At 37.7% G+C, this 26,162-nt stretch overlaps 1 protein-coding gene across 1 annotated transcript in view; it reads right to left on the bottom strand.

Annotated features, from left to right (window-relative positions):
- The window catches only part of babam2 (BRISC and BRCA1 A complex member 2), a 79,745-nt gene that overhangs the window by 17,331 nt on the left and 36,252 nt on the right, over positions 1 to 26,162 (bottom strand). The window contains exon 7 of the mRNA XM_044141884.1: positions 5,788 to 5,897. Within this exon, the coding sequence (XP_043997819.1) occupies positions 5,788 to 5,897 (110 nt within the window). The remainder of the gene's footprint in view (positions 1 to 5,787; positions 5,898 to 26,162) is intronic.

The following is a 26,162-nucleotide window of genomic DNA, read 5'->3' as shown; positions in this document are numbered from 1 at the left end:
ATGTGTCCTACAATTTATAGTTCAATAGCCAGACAAACCGAAATTATGGCTGGGTCACCTAAAATGATATGGCTGAGGATCTGATCAGGGCTTCTGTGGCGTGTTTTAAATTTGTCTACAATACATACAGGACAGAGGTAGGTATGTTAACCTACTTATTCAAGTCTAAATAAAGCATGAGGTAGTAAAGTCCAACTTCAACAATACAATCATACAAACTATAGACTATAGGAAAGCATGAGACACATTAGAAGTTTTTTAATTCAAAAAATTTTTGTAAATTATGCACTTTTATGACAAAATTATGTTTGTCTATTCCCCAAAAATACAACGCAGTTTGTGATTATAATGTTACAAAATGTGAAAAGGTTCAAGGGACATAAACACATCTGGAAGATTCTGTACACAAATACAGTTTGACGGAAAAATTGCAAAAACGAAGCAGCTCTGAACATTTTAATGCCGAGTAGATGTAGCTGATATGACACCCTGCACAAACACCAACGCTGAGACAGTCTGTGAATCTGTCACTTGTTACAGTCACAACTTGATGGAAATGCGGATTGATTTAAACATTTTCCAAATCTGTTTTGATGTAATTTTTTTTCTCCCTCTTGGCGTCATGAGATACTGTGAACATTTGTGATAACTGGAATCGACGCCGAGCCTCTTGAACGTCGATCAAATGCTTTGCTAGAAAAACACAGACGTGTGCAGGCGCGCTGCAGCAAATGAGTTTTCCTCTTCAGTGGAGCCAATGCAGAGATAATGGGCAGCTACACAGGAGCAAAGACTAACAAGGGTCAGAGGGGACGCGGAGGGAAGCTAACAGGGTTACACATCTGCATAAATACAAGTATCTGCATGCTAAATAAAGAAGTGCCCTCGATGGATGCAACGCTGATGCTAAAACTCACAAATACGTTGCGGTCTTCAAACAACGGTGAATAAGACTTCTTTTTTGCCCTGGGTCATGAATTAACACACTCCCACACAACTGACAAAAAAGGTGCACAAAAACATGCAGCAGAGCATATTCATGGATAGCCTTGATATGCATATGTGCAAATATCACGAGACAAAGCGGCAACATTAAGCAGGAGGAGAGGGTTTGGAAAATGGGAGCTTGGCTCAATGAAGCGCTCTTAAGCCCCTGCATTTTGTGATGTTTCTGAGAGGGTTCGTTTCCTCTCCTCCTTTATCCAACCCCCCGCTGCTCCGCCGGCAACCACCCCTTATAGCTCCCCACTCTCTTCCGCCTTCAGCCTCCCTCGGTCTGCTCTCTGCATGATTCTGGCAGAGTATAGACTCCAACGCCACTGAAACGCCGTCAGTCTGGTCACTAATGCCCATATGCATACGTTTTCTGTCATTTTAATGTGGTTCTTCATGATAGCCTAATCAATCGACATGTCCATTTAACCAGTGTTACGCCTTTTAAAACCAAGCAAATCAATTGGTCAAAAATATGGAGCAAAGGCAGACACATATGTCTGAGACATCATAATGTTACTTGGGTTTATTCCTGCATGTCCGCGACCTGAAATAATTGAAGATTATGTGGGAAAGTCAGTAGGTAGGTGACCTTTTGTGCCGTGTAATTAGCTGCTGCATGCAGATAAGGTCCTGTTCATGTCATCCTAATGAAGAGGAGAATCAGCTTTGTGTGTGTGTCTGTGTGTGTTTGGGACTCATTTATGTTTTTTTCTTGTATTGAAGTGTAAATGTTACCTTTCCAAAAAAACAAACAAAAAAAACAACAACATATTTTTAAGTTTAAGCACATGAGAAGAATATGTAAAACCTTTTCAATTTAAGTTCTAGTACTGAATGTAGTTACTTTTTGGAAATGAAACACCTAAGTAATAACACTAGAAATACAGGTGATTACTCTATCAAATAATAGATACCAATGATACCACATCAGTGCCATGCATGGGATGCTAAATAATGGGTCTTAATTAAAAGACCCATTACCCTTTTAAAGGTGACTTATTTAAATTTTGAAAATAAACTCTGAAGATAAAGCACCATCTATTGATACCGTCTATAGTTACATGCTGTATGGGGAATATAAGGCTAGATTTTGTTTTTCATTGCCATTGTATTTTGCCAAGAGCATTCATGTATCTAAAAACATGAATGGGTGGATGCACTATTACTCTGCCTCAGGCAGAGTAAATAACCTTTGCAAGTGATGTCACTGCCTCATTTGATCTTTTTCTGTATTTATTGATGTTTTTAACCTCTTGTGATGAACTTTAAATACTCTATATGCAGTGTAGATCTCAAAAAGGTAAAACAATTACAAGATTTGTTCTTTAGACAATAGGTCAGATAGCCTTGTTTCCACTTCAATAATTCATTGTGCTCAGGTGAGTCAATCTTCATCAGTGCAGACAAAGCATCTGCATAACATAGCATGGAAATAATATTATTAGTTTCACTGCAAAATAAATTCTGAATGCTACTGTTTCAAATGCATATGAAGGTGATGCTGTACTAAAATTTATTTAAACCTATTTTTAATTAAATCAGAACAAATGTCTCTTCTTAGGTTAGTTAAAATTACCAAATGTATTTCTATTTGTTAAATGTCACAATAAATTATTCATTAATGTCTTCAAAATCAGAGGTTTTAACTACATAATGATTACTATCTCTACAAACAATGAAGGAGACCCCAGATGATTATGTCTTGGCTATAGAAGTTTGGTTGTGTAACCAAACGTCTGTTTGGATACACATTTAGGTTAATTGAAAGCACACCTGTGGATGTGTCTTGACTTCACACCTGGAACACAGACTATCTTGTTTGACATGATTGGAAAGTCAAAAGAAATCAGTCAAAAAACCAAGAAGAGAATTTATGGAGCTGCACAGGTCTGGTTCATCCTTGGGAAGAAATTCTAGATGCTTGAAAGCATTCCTCTGTTCAAATAATTATACGCAAGTATAGACATGATGGGAATGTCCAATTACCATACTGCTCAGGAAGGAGACAGGTTTTCTGTCTCTGAGATGAATACATTTTGGTCAAACATGTGTAAATTTAGCCAGAACAAAAGCCAAAGATCATTGAAGATGCTGGATAAAGTTGCTAAGATATTATCATCATCCATAGTGAAATGTCTCCCGTACCGACTGAAAGGCCTCTCAACGAGGAGGAAGTCATTACTCCAGAAGAAACTTTACAAAGACCTTCATCTTAAGAGACATGTCCTGTGGTCTGATGAAACCAAAGTGAAATGTTTTGGCCATTTTGCTGAATGTTACATTTAGAGGAAAAAGAGGAAAACTTAGAATAACTGTGAAGGAGGGGAGTGGCAGCTTCCTGATGGGAGGTTGTTTGTTATGGGTCTTCCAAATGGATAATGACCTTAAACAAAGAGCCAAAGTGGTTACAATGTGGCTTAAAATTATGTATAGTGTACCATAATCTTACTTATATGTTACAGTATGGTTGAAGTCAGTTTAGAAACTCTTCACTGGAATAAATAATTACTTTATAAAAAAAAATAGCTAATTCTGCATACTTAGGAGAGTAAATATTTCACATCAACTGTCTGTTGAAAATAATGTTGATCTTTGAGCGTCAGATACTTTCTTCCCTCAGATTCTTAAATCTCTACTGAATTATGAACTGATTTTCCTCTATATGTTTGGAAAATACATAATTTAAAAGTGGGCAAACTGTGTCAGCACAGTAAGAGATGATATCACTCATGAATCAACCTGTCATCCTGGTTCTATAGCCATTGATGTTGAGTCTGTGAAACCAAATTAATAAGTTTAATTCTGGCTTCTCTAAATGCTCTTCCGTCTGTACATGAGCCCTTAACGCTGTAAAGCCACTTCTTCTGTGTACTCTACCTCCATTAAAAATAAAGAGCTGTTCAATTTTTACAAGTGGAATATTAGCTAAATATCCAGCTCAGAATGCTGGACATTGAGCAAAAGAAAAAAAAAACAACAACAACAAAAAAAAAAACACTTTTAGTGGTTTTATCAAAGCTTTGGATTCATTTCATTTTTGAAAGTGTTTAAAAATGGACAATGCCTGCTTTTTCTCTGTCATAAATTTTGCAAAACAGACAAATTTTTAAACATTCTTCCTGTGGAAACTTGTTGGTCAAACAGCATCTTGAATATGCTGTAATGATTACACCCGCATTTACATGGACCCATTTACTTGCGAGGGTTCTTATGGTGACAATTAAGGGGTAAAAAATTTCCACAAGCAATGAAAGTTTTGGCCTTTGTGCAAAAATACTATGTGAGGTAGAAAACAACCTCTGAACACACACAATCACCATGGTGACACATGCTGGGAGGATGCTTTTGTTCAGCAATGATAACACATTTGATTAGAGTTGAAGGAAAGATGGATGGAGCAAAAATATAGGACAATCCTGGAGAAAACCTTCAGAACATCGGCAGGAAATGGTTCTAAATACAGACAGAATGATAGGGGAAGTCCATATGTCTATTATATAAAACTCCAACAAATCCATTCAAGTTTGGGGTTTTAACTTGACAAAATGTGAAAATGCTCAAGGAGTGTGAATACTTTTGATAGAATTTGGATTATCCAAAAAATAGAAGACAACTTGAGCTATTTGTGAAAAATGTAGATTAATCTCACTACACACCAATTTGAACCTCTTTCATGCCTGCGTGTTGCCATTTTGCACCTGTAGACTTAAGGCTGCAGAATGCAACTTAAAAAAAAAAATTATAAATTTTTTTTTTTAATGTATTTGGAAAGGTTTGGCAACATAAAGATCAAAGAAGTGTGGAAAAATAAAAGGAAGATTACTTGGATAAGGGAAACTGTGGAGACAAGGATGTAGAAAAGAATGAAAGTCCGAGGGAAAGACAGAGAGTAAGAAGAAGCAGTGGTGGTGGGAGAAGAAGCATCTTAACCTGGTGTGACGGGGCGTGTGCTTGTAAATAAACATCCGTCTGAGATTATTCCAAGCATGGACGGCCAGACCATGAGGCCCTGAGGTTAGAGTGGGCCCATACCTGGCTCTCTCTATCAAACACACAAAACACATCTACCCATACAAGGACACTGTGCTGAGAGCAAAGCCAAGCTGGAATACTGCTGCAAGCATGCAAACATGATAAAACCAGAAAATGGAGGCATATCCCTCATTTGGGATATTAAAACACTTGTTCATGCATGTATAGAAACACAAATCTGTCTCAACTACCACACAAAAGCAATAAAATGAGAACAGACAAATACACACAAACACACACAAAATGTAGCAAGAGAAGAAAAATACTCTGGATACACCTGCAGCAGGCAAACAGCTTTTATAAAAGTATTAAAACACCACCTGCAAACACAGACATGTTTTACAACCCAGATCTGTGCAGACATCAAGTCATCTCTGGTTGACACAGACTCTGTGTCATCCATCCAGTTTTCCCATTTTTACTTATAGTCTTTAGGAAAAGTGACTAATGAGTTCAGGCATAAACATGTGAGATTATCCTTAGCGACATAATATGATGCAAGATTTTAAACTTGTTCATCATAGCTTTGATTCTAAAAACCAGAGGGACTGACGAGTGAGAAGCACAGAAAGGACAACCACAGGTAGGGACCAGAGGATAAGACTTCCTCTATCTTAACCAGCTTTTGAAGTAGAGAAAACATGTAGCATGATCATCTTAAACCAACTAGTTCAGATAGATAACTAAACTGTGTTAACAGTTAGATAATTGTCAACAGAATTGAATAAAAATAAATGAGGGATGGATAAATGTACTCACTGCTCAATGCTTGGTGAGAGGTAGAGTTTTGGGAAAACCTGGGTAGCTTCAGCATCCTCAAAGCTCACAGAGAGAAGAGCCACATCCTCTCCTGGGTCCAGTGCTGTGTCCTTAGGAAAACAAGGAGAGGTTAGTAATGTTATTTTGAGAATTGGAACCAGAACATTACATTTTGAGTTACAAAAACAAGGCCTGGTGAACATCAGTGCTGGGCAGTAAGAGCGTTTGACAACTTTACAAATCAAATCATATCTATTTGGGATTTTGTCTGATTCAAAACGGTTGCACAGGTTCATATATAGACATGCAACCCACTAATTGGTTCAATGTCAAACATAACCACATACTTTTTGTAATCATCAACAAGCTTTTGGTCTAATTCTGCCCAGATATTTCAGAACTTGTATTGGCACGATTGGTGAAGCTCGTCCAAACTGGTTGGTTTCTTGCCTAGACTGAGTTTTTAAGCACCAGCCAGAAAGGGTTTGGTTTGGAATGGTATTCCAGCTGCTTTGTCTGGTTTATCCGTCTAGATGTTGATTTGAGGTTAAGAAGAATTTAGTCGTTCTACTTTATTATATCCCATCTACTTTCTGAACTGCTCCAGGAACACAGGCAGAATAACAGCCCCACTGCAGGACACTATTATCACCATGCTTTAAAAATAGTGCATTGTTCTTATGTTCTAAAACAACCCCTGGTGCCACAGTGGCCAAATAACACAGCCTACATGAGGTCAAAAAATTCAACCAGAACAATAACAACGTATCAAAGAAACATGTTCATTGCTAAAGTGCAAAGCATCAGCTAGATTTTGTAATTATTGTGTCAACAATAAGTGCATCACACTAGAATCATTACTTTTCCACCAATGCTTCTATAAAAGCATGAAAGTATTACAGAACAGCTGTATTCTCTCATTGATGATTCTTTTATAGATGTGGAGTAAATAAGACTGAAAACAGCCCATTTCATTCCTTTATTAGGTGCCAAGAGTCCTGAGGTCTGACAGTTGCTAAAATGCATTTGACCTATACTTACAGCTGAATACATAATTTGCAGATGCAAGGGAAGGACTAAGGCTGTCACTGTTGCTATGCTGCTTTTCAGCACCATCACCCCTTAGCTCAAAAGAAATATACAGTGAACTGCAACCAGCAGTGAAAACAGGAATAAGAGGACAAGTGTGCATAGGGTGTGTTCATATGGTCAAAACAAAAATGAACAGGAAAGACACCAGTGGAAACATCTGCTTTGCTTCATGCAGCATTAGCTTCAACAGCTGCACCATAAGCCCGAGTTCATGACTGCGAGTACAAATCAAATCGGCTGTAAGATGGATGCAGAAGCCACCCGGAGCTGCTCCCTGTGAACATCATCTGTCTCTCTGAGGTTGTAATTTCTACTTCTGTGATGTTTTTCCTGAAGCATGGCTACTGCTATTAGGGCAATTCCACATCAAGTACTATTCTGGCCTCCCTCTACCATCAGAGGCTCTTCAGCGTTAATCAAATGTCTTACAGATGGTTTGAACTCATCCATTTGTTATAATCGTTGCTTGCCTTGGTGAGAGGAAATCTAACCACCATACACGATGGACAGAGCCACAATGCAACCAGTTTGCTGTGAAGACTATTAACTAATCACACGCTTTGGTCTGCTGATCCCAACATTTCCTCCTGAACTAGGCTGGAAGTAATTTTGTAACAGTTAATTTGATGATTGTTTAATCAAAGAAAAGGATAATTAACTAAATGGGGATAAAATCAATAAGAATAGTTGGAGCCCCAAGTGAAAGGGATGTGGAATGAAAAAACGCATTAATTAGCAGAATGATTTGTAGAGAAAAAAAAAGAGAATATCCAGATATTTAAGCTCTGCTGAGTGCCATGCAGCCTGCCCCATCACAGCTGATACATTAGAGACTACAGACAGAAGACGAGGGAGGCAGAGGAAGACGGCATCCAAAAGTGTTGCCTGATGAAATCAGCTCACATCAGAGCAGTGTGCATCAGTAAACAAGAACTGCTCTCTGCCTCTCAGCAGTGCTGGGGGCTTCTCTCGCTGACAATATGGGACAGATAGGAACAGGCATGGTAAAGTGCGGCCGGGGTAGGGAGTGGGCTTTGGGAGAACATTGGTTTGCTCCAGTTTGTAGCTGTCATGTCCAGTCTCATCTTCAGAGGTGATTTAATAGATGCTTTCTTTGGACTTAAAGAGAGTAAACAGATAGATAAGAACCAACAGGAAGGTGAGAGGGCCAGGAAACGGGCACAGGACGACTCTGGACGGGAAGCGGCGGGCTGCCCCTCGATTTGGTCAGACCGAAGGCGCTGATGAAGCGCGAGCCTCTTTGTGGAGTGATTCAGACTTATCTTCTTCCAGAAGACAGCGAAAAGCTGTCACAAGTCACATTGAATCAGCTAAACAAACAAACCAAATCCAAAGGCAGACCCTTAAACTTTAAGCTGATGCCATTCTAAATTAATGTGCTGTCCAGAAAGCTGAAATAAGCAGACAAAAATAGTTGTTCTTGTTCAGTGGAGTCTGACAATACAGAATAAGCTACTTTTACAACTTTTCCTTGTAGGTTTATTTTTTGGTACGGCACATATCTAAACAGAAAATGAGAAATATTGAAGAACAAAAAGCATTATGGTGCTTTTTCCCTGGGCAATTCAAACAATTTTGTTAAAGATCTACTCAAAATCTCACGTGATACTATATAAAGTGAGTGAAAAAAATTACTACAAAAGAGAGGACAAAACTAATACCAACTATTAAATCTTCCTGCATTTAACAGCTGAATTTCAGTGCTATTTTATGTGTTTTTATTTAATATTCTGCAGCTTTTTAAGCATAAATACAAATTTTGGGCAAAAATATGCTCTGTTGAATACTTATTGAATACTTCTGAAAAAAGCTCCACTGATAAGCAAATGATTCTCAGCTAAAAACAATCAGCTATCACAAACACATCTAACATCTAAAGGTGGAATGGAGTGCCAGTTATGACACTGCATTCAATCCAAATAAGAGACTAATCAAAAAGTAAGTCTCTTATCAGTATACTTCAGAAATTATGAAAACTCATAAGCCAGATAAATGAAATTTCTAATGTCTAGGTAGAAAAACCTAAAAACCTTCTTGTATCACCATCAGAGTTATATGTTCCAAGTGCAGTCTTATTTATTCATAAGTTTTGTTTTTATCAGACACTTTCTATGTAATATCTTGATCATCTGATTTTTGAACTTGTAAGTTGTATGAGCAGTTGTCAACTGCTTCCAATTGCTACAATCAGACAAGACAGTGCAGCTGTTCAGATAGTAATGCAGGAAACTGGAGCCACATGAGTCTTAAAAGACTTTTAAAATCTGACATTAAATGCTGTATCAGGAATTGCTGAAGAATCACAAATCAGAATCACTGAAATATACAAGGTATTGTAGAAACTCAAATGTTTGTTTCTTGAGTTCTTTCTCTACATGTAATGATCCAAGACAGAATGACTTCTTAAATACCACTTTTAAAGTAAATTAAAGTGTAGAGGAGAAATTAAAATGATTTACTTGACAGTTGGTTTTGGTTATGGAATATACAGAGTGCTGAAAGGATGCTGTTGAATTTTAGTGGTTATTGAGATGTATTTTAAAACCTCTAATGCTTTTCTTCTCTCAAAACTTACAAGAGACGTGTGGAAAAATAATCCGGATGTTAATGTTGACCTTTCAGCCTCTTTGCCTTGAAACCGCTACTCAAACTTGGAAAGAAAAACAAACTCTAATGAAAGAAAAGGACCCCAAATGGCCATTAACGTTTCTCCCCTTGTAGCAAATTCACTTGAGGATGATTGAGTCAAAAGGGGATGTTCAAAAAAAAAAAAAAATGATTCTGCTGCAAAAGCTACAGGCTGGACTTTAATGAAGAGACTTTATTACTGGTAAGTAATGAGCACTGAAATGGAGGCGTGCATGAATGAGGAGTGCATCCTGCTAATGTTTCGATGTCGAGGCAGTATTTACTACGTACCCTCAAGAAGATGACTCAAGTCTTCAAGGACTGTCTTCAAGAGAGGAATCGAGAAGGACGTACATGGACGCAGAAGACGGAGGAAGCCTCCCAGTCAACCCTCTTCACGTGTCCACCACCCAACATCCTCCTTTAATCTTTAAGCACATGAATGCACACAAACACACCCCCACGCACACCCGCACACACACACACACAGGCTCCCTTCCCTGTGCCTGTCCTTGTGCCTTCGATGTCCCAGCCTCTGGCATCTCCTCAGTGTCGTTTGTGACAGGTTGGAAATGTGACAGCTGTCCTTATGCCGGACCAAGTCTGGCCAAAGTCACAACAAACACACACATACAAACATGCTCATCAGCGAACGCTGCACATGCAAGGCCTCATTCTCCAGGGCTCAAACGGAGGAGGTGAGGGCACTCTGTCCGCCTTCTTCGCCCAACTTTAAATGTCATGCCTAGCGTAATGGGGCAGCTTGACTGACAGCAGGGCTGTTGTGTGAGGACATGTCCAGCTTCAAGGCGAGCAGCTTTGAGTGCTGCTGTACATATGCTGGACACTCTTATTCCTGCACAGCTGCTTCAAGGCCACAAGAGAATCGTGAAATAACAATAACGGATCATCAACGATGACAAGGTAGAGATAACTACCTAAATAGATTTCTTGACTCATCAAACAGGAGTAATCAATCAAGTTTAAACAATATTTATATTTTCTTTTTGCTGTTCAAATCTATATTGTTTTACCAACAAAGACAATTATACTAATCTTAAGAGAAATGTTAGCAATCTGTGTAGAGTGCTATTTCAAAACAAGTCAATAGAGTTATGTCATTGAAACTACAAGAGCTTTAAAAAGAAGCGGCTTTCTTTCTGCTTCCTTGGATAATCATTGATTTAGAACAGGGGTGGGCAATTAATTTCTTCAGGGGGCCGCATGAAAAATCTGAAATATGTTGGAGGGCCGATCCAGCAATGACTCAAATTTAATCTTGACTCATTATTCATTTTCTCATACCTCTTGTTGTAATAAAATATTTAAATCATATTCTTTTGTTAAGAAGAATATTCAGTAAATATTAATAAAAATTAACAATTTGTGGTTTGGCTGAAGTGAGAATTAACAAATTAATAGTTAAAAAAAATATCGTCATCACATCTGAATTTATTTTTAACTTTTTAATCTCTCCACAATTGAAATGGTGTGTTATATTAATCAACTGATCAACAGCATATATGAGCAATAAATGGTTTTAAGTGTTGGAAAAAGCCTGACAAACCTGCAGTGCTGCAACTTGAAGGACTAACACAAAAGTACCTCCAATCAGATGCAAATGAATGGGAAAACAAGTACCACAAAGTACTTTAAATACAGCAGAAACTTAAAGAGGTACACACACATGGCGACACCACGACACGTTGGACGAAATCATGAAATGAACACATTTTGTGTACATTTCATACACAAAAAGACCCTTGTCTGCAGTTTGACATTTAGTTCATTCATCTGAGCAGTCACATCAACAGTAAAACCAAGATCTGCCAGCCAGTCTGTCTCTGCAAGCTGAGGGATGCCGTGCCCCTTCCTCACAGAGAACTCCTGAATCTCCTCTCTCAGATCCCAGAAGCTTTTCAGCACTTTTCCCAGACTGAGCCACCTGACTGCTGTATGGTAGCTTAGGTCCTGGTGATCAGTCTCAGTTTCCTCTGAAAGTGAAACAAACTGTCTATGAGTCAGTGCCCTTGCTCTGATGAAATTAACTGTTTTAGTTACGACATCAACCACATGATTCATTTTTAACACAACAATTCTTGATGCATAATACAATGAAACAAAATTAATTTCTGCTCAGGGTTCTTTTCTGCCAGTTTGTCCTGGATTCTCTTAAATAAACCAACTTTTTTTCCTGTGAGATTTGGACACCCATCTGTTGTCACGCCCATCAGTTTGTCCCAGTTCAGACCCAAGCTTTCCAGACACGCATTTACCTCTACTAAGAGCTCACTCCCTGTTGTTGTCCCTTTCATTGACCGCATGCCTGCCAGCTCCTCCGTGATGCTAAATTCTGCATTGATCCCGCGCGAAGATGAGCAGCTGGGCAGTGTCCCATATGTCACAGCTCTAATCCAAAGCCAGGGAAAAATACCGGTACTCAAAATCATTCACGCTGTCTTTCAGTTGCAGCACCAGGTTCGTCGCGATGTCCTCAAACCTTCTCGTTACGTTTGCGGCGGGAGAGGGAGATGTTCTCAAAAGCGTCTTTATTCTCAGGACATATTAGCACTGCTTAATATACTCTCCGTCAGAGAAAGGTTTGCTCTTCCTACCAATCTTGTGGGATATGACAAAACTTGCCTTGACTGCAGCTCCTCTAGATGCCAGGCGTTTTGTAAAAAGTGTTTGTTGAGCTTGCAACTTGGCTACGAGTACAGACGACTCAGTGACGCGCTCTTTCTCTGAAAAGTTCTTGTATCTCTTCTGTGTTTGGTCACGTAGTGACGGTGGATATTATATTCCTTTAACACAGCCACCTGCGCACCACAAACTAAACACACGGCCTTGCCTTTGACTTAAATAAAGAAATATTTCGCTGTCCATGCCTTGTTAAAAATGCAGAATTCGGAATCAACTTTTCTTTTTTTACCGTGAGATGACATTTTGTGGGGATCGTGTATTCGGCTGCTAGCATCACCTGTTGCTGTGCGTTAGCATTTACGTACGTGCATTCTTAAACGGTGCGTCAAGCCCTTTCAAAATAAAAGACAGCTGTGTCGCATGCACACGAAAATACGGTGTTTTGTTTTGACTGGGGGGACGCGGGCCGGACAGGGATGCCCAACGGGCCATATCTGGCCCGCGGGCCTTAAAATGCCCAGGTCTGATTTAGAAGATTAACACAACATAAATGTTTAAAATCGTAGAAAAAAGGTAGGAAAATGTTCATAAGAAGAAAATGTACAACTTTAGTCCTTCAGAAGAAAAAGCAACACACGTAACAAGACACTGGATTTACTAGAGACTTGAAGTGCATGTTATTGTCCACTGTCTGCTCAAGGTCTGTGAAGCACACACTTTGCTGTCTGCTGAAATACATCAGAGTTGCAGCTATCAGAGCTCAAACATATTTTTAATTTACACCATTTTCTACAGAGTTCTCAATCATCGTTTGTAGCAAACATTTAAAGTATAACTTCAAAAGTTCCCTATGGTTTAATGACAACTATTACTACAGGAGGCAATAGTAGATTTCACAGAAAGACGAGTTAGGACACAATTTTTACAATTCCTACCCCCACAGTGTCAAAATCACAAAAGACAACAAGTGAAGAAGAAAAACCGGTGAGGAAAATTGTTCTGATTAAAATAAACAAACAAACAAACAAAAAAACTTGGATATTCAACCACAACTTGAATGGAGAGCACACAGGTAGAGCCATAAATCAAATGTAATTTAATTACAAGCCAAACACCTAGGACTGGTTTTACACAAAAAGCTTAATCTCAGTGAGAAACTAAAGGGGACAAGGTTGGTCATTAGTATTTTACTGACAGACATACTACATACTGATGGTATAAACTAATTGAGAAACATATTTATCACAGTTGTGGGTCCTTTGTTTGCAGGGAGGCATTCTTCATGAATCCCATTAATTCTACTTTCTCCACCTAAGTGTGGAGAGCTTGCAGAAACATGTAAATGTGGCCTTAGTGTCTGAGAGAAACTAACGCCTTTGTCTGTCTCCGGCAGCCTATCAGCTCATAAAATCATGCTGGTAGATAATTAACCAGGGAGCTCTGTGTTGCTGCATAGTTGAAGCCCATGCCAGGGATACATTTTGACATGGGGACAAAAGACTACAGATTAAGTAGCTCCACCTGGAATCAAATTGGTGGACCAGCACCCAAACACACCTTAATATTACCCAGTCGCTGCTGTCACGAAAGCTTAGTGAAAAGGGTGTGCAGAAAGCCTGAACAAGGTGCATGTATGCTACTCTTCTTCTGGACAACATACAGTATTAAACTATGTGATGTGGAGGCAGAATTGAGCTAATTCTGCAGGCTATGGCCACATTTAATGTGTTGATAAAGAGGTAAAGAATTTTTCCCTTTAAAAGCAAAATTAGAGTTACTAGACATGTTTTAGAAGTCAGTTTGAGCCTGGCCCTGCCCCTCCTCTCACACTCTGCTCCCCATGTCCCACTGTGTTGGTGCTGCCCCTTTCTCTTAGCATGTCAACTAAGTAAAAAAATTACAGGACAGTACTTATTCCTTAAAGGTCTTGCCCTTAATATGCATTTACCCTATGGGCAGTACAACCCGTGCCCATTTCTTCCTGTATCCTGTTAGGTTGGCGTCACAAGTCCCTCCATGTTAACTGACAGCTGGGGCTTCTTTAAGTTACTTCTTAAAGATCATCTTTCACTCCAAACACATTTTGAACTCTTTGTATTGTAACATATCTGAAATAGACCTTTTGCAACAAAAAAAGACTCATATTTTAAAATAAAAGGTGCTAATACTGCCATGCTTACTGCTCTGCTTAACAATACCTCCCCTAGCAGAACAGCCGGAAGTGACATAACTGGAGGGGACCGTTTCAGACTTTGCAGATAAAAGTATTGAACCAGGAGGAGGAGACAAATCCTGAACATTAAATCGACTACAGGTTTATGATAGAATGAAATTAACAGTCAGTGGAAGAATCCTTATTGGCATTACAGCCATCAAATGATTCTAATTAAGAAACAGCTTTTTTTACGTTTGTTCTGATTTATCTTTGGTTATGAGCTCCAAACCCTTGAGTTTCTTGTCAACACCCTAATCTTTATCTCCCTTCACCGACTCAAGTCAGGACTTTATGGGACATTATAAATTGTTAATATAACTTTCGATCTTCACTTCCATTCATATTAAGTTCTTTCATTATGGGTCTTTATTGTAGTTAGTTTTAAAATATAATATTTCAAATATTAACAGTAAAATCTTGATTTGTATAGCCAAATAGCACCAATAGTTAAACTTTACAAACATAAATTATTTTTAAAAAAGTCTCCAGTCCTATGTAAATTCAAAAAACAGATAACAGGTAAGAGGTATGAACAGACTATTTAAATAATTATCACATTCCTTATGATTTAAAGACACAATTTCACATAATTTCGGTACAGTGGTTATTTACATTAAATTTTTAAGGGTAAAAAAGTGCCGATGCATGTCTTTCTGCAAATGCTGGTACTTATTATGACCTTTTTGATGAGTCAGTCCATTCTAATTTCAAAATTTTACAAACTTGCAATAGCAGGAAAGAGGTTAAAAGTGCAATCTGTTGCAAAAGCATTAACCGATGAGTTCTCCACCCTAAACGCCCACAGATTTTGCATTCACTTCATGGAGATATGAGTGACCTCTGTCACAAAGTCACAAGCACTCTGTTCCCTGTAGATTTCAAGCAACCTAATACATTAGGATCAAAATGGTATAGCTGATATCTGAGTAGAAATACTGCCTAATGTGGTAACTGAACTGGAGGTCAGTCAACCAAAGAGTGCACATAGGAAAATATGCTCCACTGTGCCATGTTTGTCAGTGAGACAGTCAAAATCGGCTTCATTTAAAATCTGGTACCAACACAATTAGGCGAGCTGGTGAAATTTTCCTGTAACAAGCGTCATAAGTGTGACTGGGGCCAAGTGTAAATGATAGCGTGTCACTGCAATGATCTGGCCCGCGCTGCACAGCTTGTGCTAAGAGTGTGATAGTGGGGCTCAAAGCCACAAGGGTGACTCAAAGTATGTGACATTGCATGTGGAAAATTAACGAATGCATATGGTATGTTCATGCTGTTGACATAATACAGAGTGAGCCATCAGTCGACTGCCTCCTGATTTATACATCATGGTCCCAAGATGATGCCAAACATCTTAAAATGTATGTTTCATACAACATTTGCTGTACTGTGGAGCAAATGATTAAACTGTTTCTTTGCTGTAGTATTTCTGAGGCTGATGATAGTGACTACATTAGATTCAAAGTGCATGTTCAAAGCTGTTTTTATCCACCCCACTGTACTAGTAATGAACTACTCCAAGCCTAACTGGGATGCAGTGTTGGTTTTAAACAACTAGGGATTTGAGCTACTGTAGAAATTAGAGACATTCAAAGTAGTTAGAGATTATGACTGCATTGGTCAGGCTTGGCTGGGCTCCTAGGATTTAGGTAAAAGTGCACCCAACATTGATACCTTTCCCCCACAGTAGGGTTCAAAATAGACTTTCAAGAGGAGGTTGATGTATCTTATTAGTGGTGTTGCTTTGTAAAAATGTTTCCTCAACCAGAAAAAAAAGCTAAGCAATCCCTTAAACCTAAAGGTGAATCTTGGTCTCAAGCAATAGAGTTTGGGTTTCGAGTTGACGTCCTATTTTTACCTATGGTGAGAAAATTTGGGACAGAATTCTCATTTCACTAATAAATGTGACCGACAGCTGACAAAATATAAAAAAAATATAGTTACAGTACAAAAAACCCCCCAACTAAACATAAGTCACAGTGGCATCTTCTTCTATTTCTTTGCATCATGCAGCCAGAAACTGTACATGTGTTGCTATTTTGTAATTAAAAATATAAACCAACGTCTCTATGTTGGGGATTGAAAATTAATGACTTATTTTCTTTTAATCATTAAAGAAAGCAAATAATATATAAATCCACGAATAATAAGAATCCATTTATAAACAGGTTGACATTAACTGAATTAAACACCATGTGTTTGCTGTTCTAGTGAGAGCTAAGATGTGGAGAAAAATAACCTGGCGTGTGGACATTGCAATCTTCATGCCCATGTATTTATAAGTGTTATTGTGTTTATCATTTGCAAGTTAAGGCAACTTCTCCAGAGTGAGACCAGTGTGGCTAACGGTATATATACTTTTTAAGTGCCTGGTTGGCCAGTAACCACTCAAGTCCAAAATCAGCCAACTGCTGGGTAATCGGTACATTCCCACTTCTGCAAAAAACATCTTAACTGCTGTATTTTGCCTGAAAGACCTATTTTAAAATGGACTGCAATTATTTTACCCAAAAACAATTTGATGTGCAGTCTGGATGACCTACCATCTGCTGAAGCAGACACATTCAAAGGGTTTTTTCAATAATGTCTCCTTTCAGGTGTTTTTATTTCAGCTATGAAATGAAAACAAGAAATTACGTAAACAATGTCTCCATATAGTAAGGTTTCAGACAACATGAAGGTTGATCCAAAATCAGCGCAATAAATCCATGTCAAAGTTGGTTGTAGCTTGAGCTTGGTCCACACGCCAAGATACTCATGCTGATTTTTGACTTGATTTTAGTTTATATTGTTTTTTTCCACACTGAAGACATCTCAAATGCCACAAACTCTTGCCTTCTTCTTCGTCTGCCATGTTTTCTTACTCTGCACTCATGTTTAATCTTGTGAAGTTTTGCGAGGTTTCCAATCTGACATCTAAATGTTTGTGAGTGAAATCTGTCCATGCATGGTGTGTTGTCTTTGCTATGCAGCTGGACATCACAGGTTATAGTACCAATGCTGTTTATTTTTATTGTCATGCGTAGGGTCTCTATCCAGGCATTATGGAAGCTGCATATATTCAATTTTAAAATGGCATGAAAATAACTGAAAATAACTTGATAATTTCTTCTAATATGTGACTACTTAGTTCAGTTTAGAACTACTAAATCTAAATTACCGTAGTATGTATTTATTTTTTTTGCATGAGACACCTAAAAGTATCAGGTGAAAAAAAATGAGTACAATATGAAAATTCAAACCTGTATAAATCTGCACAGCTAAGCTTGAAACAGTCATTATCCACATATAGAGAATACAAGAAACTGCCTCTCATGATTATTTCAAAAGTAGTTGGTACCTTTATCTGTGAAAATCAGTAAAATATCTTGTTGAGGCAAGACTTAAACATTCCACAGATGCTCTCCCTACAATTGAACTAAGCTCAAGCTATTTAAAAAAAATTTCAGTGTCTTAATGAAGTGAATTTAAAGAAAATGCTTTCTTACTATAAAGTCATTTTTGCAATATGTTTAAACAGATTTGTAGATACGGGCCTTAGATCAGGGGTGCCAAACTCCAAGTCCTCAAGGGCTGGTTTCCTGCAACTTTTAGATGTGCCTCTGCTGCACCACACCTGAATAGAATAATTAGTCATTAGCAAGGCTCTGGAGAACTGATCTAGACAAGGAGGAGGTAATTAAGCCATTTCACAAGGACACAGGCCCTTGAGGACTGGAGTTTGTCACCCCTGCCTTAGATGATCGAGAAATACTGGTAAAATTGCCAATTGTTAAATAAACTCATCAGCTTCTGAGGAGGGTTAGCACAATAATGAGCCATTTCAGAAGTTATGTTGATTTCTAGACATTTCTGCAAAGGAGCAAATAGCTTAATGACTTTAGCCCTAATTTTATTTTTCACTCATTATAAACTGGTCAAACAATCAGAAGATAAACTGTAGAGGATCAGAAGGAATAAAACATACACTTATTAAAGGAAAACAGAAACATATAGATAGCACACAACTTGTTTGAGAGCGCGGGCGGAAAGTAGGCCATATGGAAGTAATTCCACGGAGAAGTGCGCGGGGGGTGTGGGGAGGGCTGAGGTTTGGAGATGGAGGTGAGGGGAGAGGAGGGGGCTTGGGCTATACTCCTGAGACAGTAAAGCAGGAAACTTCTGATGCTCGGCTGGGGGTACAGGCAGGTGGGTGGGAATCTTCGTTTAGAGATGCAGTGTGGGTGGTTATGGGAAGCGGGGGTGGGCGTTGGGGTTGCGGGTTGAAGATGTGCAGAGGGAGACGGGAGATGAGCATGACCTTTGGTTTGCAGGAGTCAAACTGGGGTCACTGGAGCATCGGGGAATGGATTTGAGTTTGGTGATCTCTAATAACCCCTCCTAAGGCAGCGGTTTCTCTCTAACAGCCTCACTCATATGAGGATGCTGAGGTGCTCTCCATCATCTCCCTAAAGGAGATTGTTCTCACATTTATTCAAAAAAATAGGTAATGGAAGCTTTTAATGCTGCACATGTTGAAAGGCATGAGTGTTTGATCATTTCCTGATATAGAAAACAGGCACTTTATTTTTATCTGCGAACAGGGAGGTAAAGAACATCGATAATATGGTGGGTTTTTAACAAGCACACACTGAACTCTATAAAACACTTTCAAATTAAAACAGCCTCTTTATTGTGAGTCCTCAAAACAACCAAAAAAAAAAAAAAAAGGAGAAAAAAAGCTACGCAATCCAACCAACGTATCGCCTGCGGTGTCATCATCATCAAGGTGAGAGCAACTGAGAAAATATGTGCCCTGAATGCATGACATCATGATGCAACATATGACTCAGATACAGTGAGGAAACTGTTCATCATGTGCAAACAATTATCAATTCATCACCGTCAGAGCTGTTCTGTGGTATTAGTCACCGCATATGCTCCCACACCTAGCTACGATATGAGAGAGCAAGACTTCATAGGCCAAACGTGTCATCAGCAGGATGAGAGTGTGCCGAGATAGTGAATGATGAATTATCACTTCTGATGAGAAATCTGTAGTCAGGTTCAGGGATGCATGGCAAAATGAAATTGGTAGCGCACAAAGGGGAAAGGAAAGCAAAAATGTCTCTGTTCTATTAAAGTACCTAATTTTTTGCTCAATGATTTTGCATATTATAAGGAAAACAAAATGCAGTCATTCACTATAAAACATCGTAATTGATGTACCTGTTCTGGCTTGAATTTTTGGGGGAGTAAACTTCCCCAATGGAAAACATGCTTTGCAACATATCACTTTCATATGGAGAAGCAATACTGTTAAAAATAAGAATAAATTAAAAAATAAATCAAGTATATTTATGTTGTTGCACTATTAAGGGTGTCTGACAAATGTCTGATCAAAATATCAAACAAATTACTATTTAAATTTTTAGATGTTATTATTTATCTCTGCCTCATTATTTTTTACTTTGTTTTTACAAAAGTAAATTTATTATTATTTTCTGCAACTCTTTTATTTTCATATTTTTCCCTTACTAATATATTTACACATTTTTTACAAAACATATTTTTCTAGATACTTTTTTTGTCCTTTTCATCTAAACATTTTCCCCACCAGCAGAGTTCCTTGAGCTCATAAATTTCTATATCATCAATTTCCACCTTTCATATATCGTATATATACATTTAGACTATGGAACGCCCCTCATCTTTCTTTTTTACTTTTTAAATATATGTAGCTATACATTTGTAAAACATAAATCCTAAATAAATATGTCTAATAATATTCACCATAATAATATATTTTCTAAAGTAAACTGTTATTCAAGGCATGTTTCTGTCCTGATTAAGAGTTACAGTACGTCTCTATAATGTCAGCCCGATGTGTTGCTTTAATATTTCTCATGGCATTTTAAAATGTAATTAATTAATTGAAAATTAAAGCCCCATAAATCCAGGAAGGTTACCTAAATCAAAATCAAAGTTTTAATTGATTTAGGTATGATCCTATATCAAATAACCTTGGAAAAATTATCTTTTTTCCAAGGTGATTGATTCAATTCAAACATACCTCCTCAAAGTACTATCAACATATTTGCTAAATGTTTTAGACCCATATTACCAGGATCATCCTTCAATACTTGGAACACTTAGTATATCGTGTTGAGTCTCCTTGTAGAAATTTTTTGATAACTTCCATTGTCTCAGCTAACTACCAATGTTTAGTGACAATCAGCCAACTGTTCTGCAAGAACTCTTGTTGCCTAGAGAACAGCTGACAGAATTAAACATTTTTGTTGCATATTTATTTCAGAAATGTTAATAAATATTAACAGTTAATTTCATATTTCATATCAGTAGAGTGAGACTGTATCTAATAGTATGAGTGGCCTGTAAAGCATAGATATAATTTAGACAATTTTAGCCACTGACAGACATTTGTGAATAGGCTAAAATATCAGACTGAGAAACTTTCTAGGGGACAATCAGACTTGGGTAGGCCTTGGTTAACCTTTCAGCTCCACTGAAAAACAAAATCACTTCACTGTGAATGTGCTTTTGGTTTGTTTAGGACTGTTTGTACAGGTCATCCTTGTTTTGACCTGACACAGAAACTTCCCTTTCTAGTCCCCAACCAAAAGTTTTTTTTTTGTTTTTTTTTATTAGACAGAAACTGTTGGTAACAACCCTGCAGCCATTTTATTTTCATATTTCTTCCCTCACTAACCTATTACACATTTATATGTCACACATTCTGCTGATGAGGTTTTCTGAAAGAATAAAACTGAAACTTTGGAAAGTTTAAGTTCAATTGAAAAACAAAACCAAATATTTCTCTACTTGTAAGTTGTTTAGTGTTTTTCCTTTATGTGGGAGATGACAGCTATCCAAAAGGTTTGCTTTCAAACTGTTCCAGCCCAGAGCTGCATTTCTGGGTAAGGTAGAATCCTTTACAATTTTAAGGAACTCCAGATATAGTTTGTTTAGAGGAAACAAGCTCAGGCAGTTCATGAACATAACCTTGCAGGCATATTCCATGTTGGACCTGATTTTCCTGCTTTTGCCCAACAGAACGCTGAAGGAAATGCATATCAAACCACACCATTCACATACCTTCACACCTCCCACTTCCGATTGATAAGGTTTTCTGAGAAAAGAAAACTGAAACTTTAGAAAGTTTAAGTTCAGCTGAGAAACAAAACTAAATATTTCTCTACTTGTAGGTCATTCAGTGTTTTTCCTGCATGTGAAAGATGGCAACTATCCATCCGTTGAAAATCTAAAATTGAAACAGAGTGCTTAAGGAGTTTACCAGTAATAAATCTGTCATGACTTCAAATATTTACATTGGGCTCTGTGGGTGTTTCAGGGCGTGGGCACCATCAACCGCAAACTGATATTTACAGGAATGCGGATCATAAGCTTTCTGCTTTTTTAAGTTTTAGGTGCTGGTTGAGGGCCGTTCAGCTGTCCTCATGCACAGTCACATCTATTCCAGGTCGTACACAGTAATTCATGATGACCTCACTGTCCTCATGACCTCAGTACACTGCTCTATTTATATAACGATGAAGAATTATGAGTGTGAAAACTATTTACTTATAGTGACTTATCTGAAAGCTCAACCTTAAATCTCTTTTCAGTGTTACCAGCAGAGGACTGGACGTTCTGCACAAAGTTGCTCTGACTTTACGCTTTTGTCTTGGGTGCAGGTCCAGTGCTTCCAGTAATCACTAAACCCACACAGTCACGCTAAGTTTAAAACACCTACAAGTGGCAAAAACATGTTTGGAAGAATCAGGGTGGAAAAAAATCCTCTTTTCTTCAAGAAAGCTGAATGAAAACAATGCATTTCAAATACGTTTTCTCTGCAATTTGATGAGAATTATGAGTCAAAGTTCCTCCACCAGTCTTAAAACACTTAAGATAAAAAAAATAAAAAAATGGAGAACATAAAAACCTGAATTATTAAATTTGTTATTAAAATTTGAGGAAATGCAAAATAATTAACTACGACTGACTTAAAACTTGTGAGACAGGATATGCAGTGCTTGATGATAAATGGTTTTCACAGCTGAAATCTAAAAAGTGTGGAGTGCATTTGAATTTACCCCCATTACTCTGATACACCTAACAAAATTCATTTTACCCAACGAATTTTGTTTCATTACTTAAGAAACAAATATTTGGTGACTAATTAGACTAATTAGTAATTAGTCACCTAATTAGTAAATAGAAAACAAATACCATAAACAAACTTTTCCCAAGCATGAGAAATTGATAAGTAGTAGAAAAGCACAAAGAGAAATCCTGGAAAAAAACCTTTTAGATGACGTGAAAGATTTCAGACCAGATTGGAGTTCCATCTTCTTGTAAGATGGTGAACCTAACCGTGCCATCACTGAAAGTCCCAATAAAATATGTTAAAGCTTGTGACTGTTAGGTTCCAAATTACATTTGCAATGGGCTGTATATAAAAAGGGTTTTTTCCAGAGCAACAGGTGCTTTTTCAAAGATGCCACAGTGTTTGCTCACACGCACAAATGATTAAAACCATAGTTCTGCCCTTGATGGCTGAGCTGAAAACACCACTTTCTTACACGCGACTACACAGGTGCCCTTTGATTTCAGCTCTTTGGACACTGCATGGCTGCACTCTACTTTTCCTTTGTCACAGCCTGAAACAAGAGTAAGATGAAAGGATTTTATCATTAACAGAAGCAGTTTAATCCAGACTCCCTTTAACATTTTCAATGTGAGACAATTTCTCAAAGCAGAACAAAGCCAGATGTTACAGCACCTGGTAGTGATCACAGCAGGCTCCCCAGGTCTGCAGGGCTCATGAAGGAGACAAATCTGATGCAAACCTGGACCTCCAGGAACGTTGGTCGGCAGATCAGTCAATTAAAACAATAAACAATGACTTTAACTAGTTTCTGTGTCCTTCTCTGTGATCATGGCATACAAACTTCAAACAACTGTCGACATGTGTTCAGGTTTTATGAACTAAAAATGGAGAGAATTTCTTTCCCAGGACTTTTATGCAACTCAAAATATCATCTACTTTTCTTTAAATGACATAAGTAGAATGGATTAGCTAATCTTAGTACTGCTTTTTGTGTCTTTCTCTCTATTTACTTATTAGCTGAAGTCCAATCTCTTAGTGGTGGATTCTCTAGATAGTCTAACCGATACTGCACATGGATTTACCAATACTTGGTGACAATAAAACACAAAGCAGCAATTCTTACAGAATACCACTGCGGAGATCATAACACCGAGAATCTTCAGCAATTATTTCAAGCAAAATTGTTAAAAACCAACAAGGGAAGGTTAAAATATTCTGTAAAGGAGCTGGAGCTGAGATAGCCGACATGCAGAACTGCTGCATCAGCTGTTCCAACATAAATCATCACTATCACACCAGTCAATTTAAGTCTCAAGAGGCTAATATGTCCCTTCACTCATACCCGCAAAGAGAGAAACTGTCCGATTTAGTGTTTATATACATACACTAAAATAAAACATACCTGCACAACTACTATATAAGTCATATAATGTTAAAATTTAAATCAACTATGTTAGACAAAACCGTGTACATAGTGATTGAAGACCACAGCTAAACTTATTGTTGCGTCATGTAATTGCTGTTTCATTATTTCCTGTACTGTACTTTGGTTTTGTGGGTGTTTAAAATGTTCCATAAATAAACTTGGTATGGTATAGCTGTATTTGCCATGTTAGCAAAATCTTAAACTTACAGCAGTTCCGGTGTGCTTGCAGCGCTGCTGTCTAGAAAGGTTTGTCCACTTTTTGAGATAAAAGCAACTCAGTTCGTATTAATGATTTAAAGACAAATTTTTTTTTTAGCATTATCATTAACAATTACTTCTACTATGACAATAGATAACATTTATTGGAGTTATTTTAAATAAGCACAGACCAACATAGCATAGCATAGCATAGCAAAAAAATTTATTGGACTTCATTAAAGCCAACTAGTTCTTGGGAGTACCATCTTACTTGGGAGTGTAGGTGTTAGTCATAGAAATATGTTGCCAAGTGTTTCAGCCCAACTCGTTAACAGATCTGTGGCAAATACCAGAGTTTGGGAGGAATTTTGCAGGCCATGATGTGAAGACATGAATTCATCTGGACACATCTTTTTAATTTGGACTTGAAACACCAAGATAAGTCTTTCCTCTTCTCACTGACGTCAGGCTGAGGAATGATGTAACATTTACGTTAAATTATTACCAAACACCCTGTGGCCCACTGTATCCTCCTGTTTTGCAACTGCACAAAGTGTCTTGCAACAGAGAGGTTTCAGTTTGCTGTGTCAGCAATCTGCAGAGAGGAATGTGCATTTCCTGCCATAAGTTTGGACTAAAAGCTGCTAACCATATTTGGTGCTATTTTGTAATAATTCCAATGGGAAACAAGCTATTTGACATTATCTCCAGGCAAAATTATTAATCACAAATCTGTAGTAAAGAAGTAATTTCTTGAGAAAAAAAAATATATATATAAATATATCCATTTGACTTCTTCTGCACTCTCACATACGATTTGAGTTTCAGACCTTTTATGCCTGACATTTAAATTCATCTTCAAGAGCACACCAAGCTATAATACATCCACCGTTTAAAAGCCATATAATTGTTTATCTGCATGGAAGCATTGGCTGGCCTTTTCAGATTTCACTCGCACACTACATTAGTGAAGCCCAAACTGGCAATTACTTGCCGATGTCTTTTGGGGAACTTGCTTTCTGAATAAATGCCACATTCTCAGTCTTGCACGAATATCCCATCAATCAACAACCTCTTTACAAAAAATCTAAATGAGGATGTGGCTTTATTAAAGAAAAAAAATTCCAATATTAAAAATTGGAAACAGATTTATATTTGGAGTTGATATCAGAAGTAGTCGAGAGGAATCATAGCTCCAGTTTCTGGAAAAAGTGACGTGCAAATTGGCAAATTAAATGGCTTCAATGAAGTATAATAGTACATCCCAATACATAAAATCACTGTGTAAAAGTTAATCCCAGTAGTTCAATTCAAAACATTAGGAAAGAAACAAAATAAATTTAGATGTGGTGTGTAGTATGCACACTCAACCCTAGACTGGGGCTCCTTTTGGAGGCAATCAATCTGTGGTTCTGGTGATGTGTAATAATAGCAGATGAGTCTTCAGCAAAATCTAAATAATCATCTCTCTAAAGCTCGTCAATAGAAGGATTCATGAAATGTTCTGAAATGTCCTAGTTTGCAACACTGCTGACTTTGCACTTGAAGAAACACGAAGGACCAACACTAGCAGATGGGAAGGCTTCCCAGATTTATGTATTAAAAATAATTATTTTGCCCCCTTTTCTGCCCCCCGCTATTGATCTTTCATAATTTTCTTATATTCGAAGGAACTAAATTTTATGTTTTCTACAGATTTATTGTTAATTCTGCAAAACATAAGGTAATTAAAATTACATTTCTTCCTAACCCATGGTAAGTGCTACATCATAAAAGACAATCACAACAACAACAAATAATAATAAAAATAAGAAAAAACATAAAAACCTTGTGTCTTGAGTATGAGAGTCTAAAGCAGCATACTTATAAAGCGTGTCATGCCCTCTTTTTGAGAATATTCAGCCTTCGTACTGCCTGTGGAATAAAGCTGTTTCATAGTCTGGTTGTGCTGGCACAGATACTTTGACTCAGTCCTTGTGTGCATGATATGTTCACTTGTCCTTTAAAAAATTGATTTCTTAGCAGAAACATCTGCTCCGTCT

This window comes from Gambusia affinis, linkage group LG16 (assembly GCF_019740435.1).
Source record: "Gambusia affinis linkage group LG16, SWU_Gaff_1.0, whole genome shotgun sequence".
Classification (NCBI taxonomy): Eukaryota; Metazoa; Chordata; class Actinopteri; order Cyprinodontiformes; family Poeciliidae; genus Gambusia; species Gambusia affinis.
The sequence above is the reverse complement of the archived record's forward strand: the minus strand, read 5'-3'. Positions and strand labels throughout refer to the sequence as shown.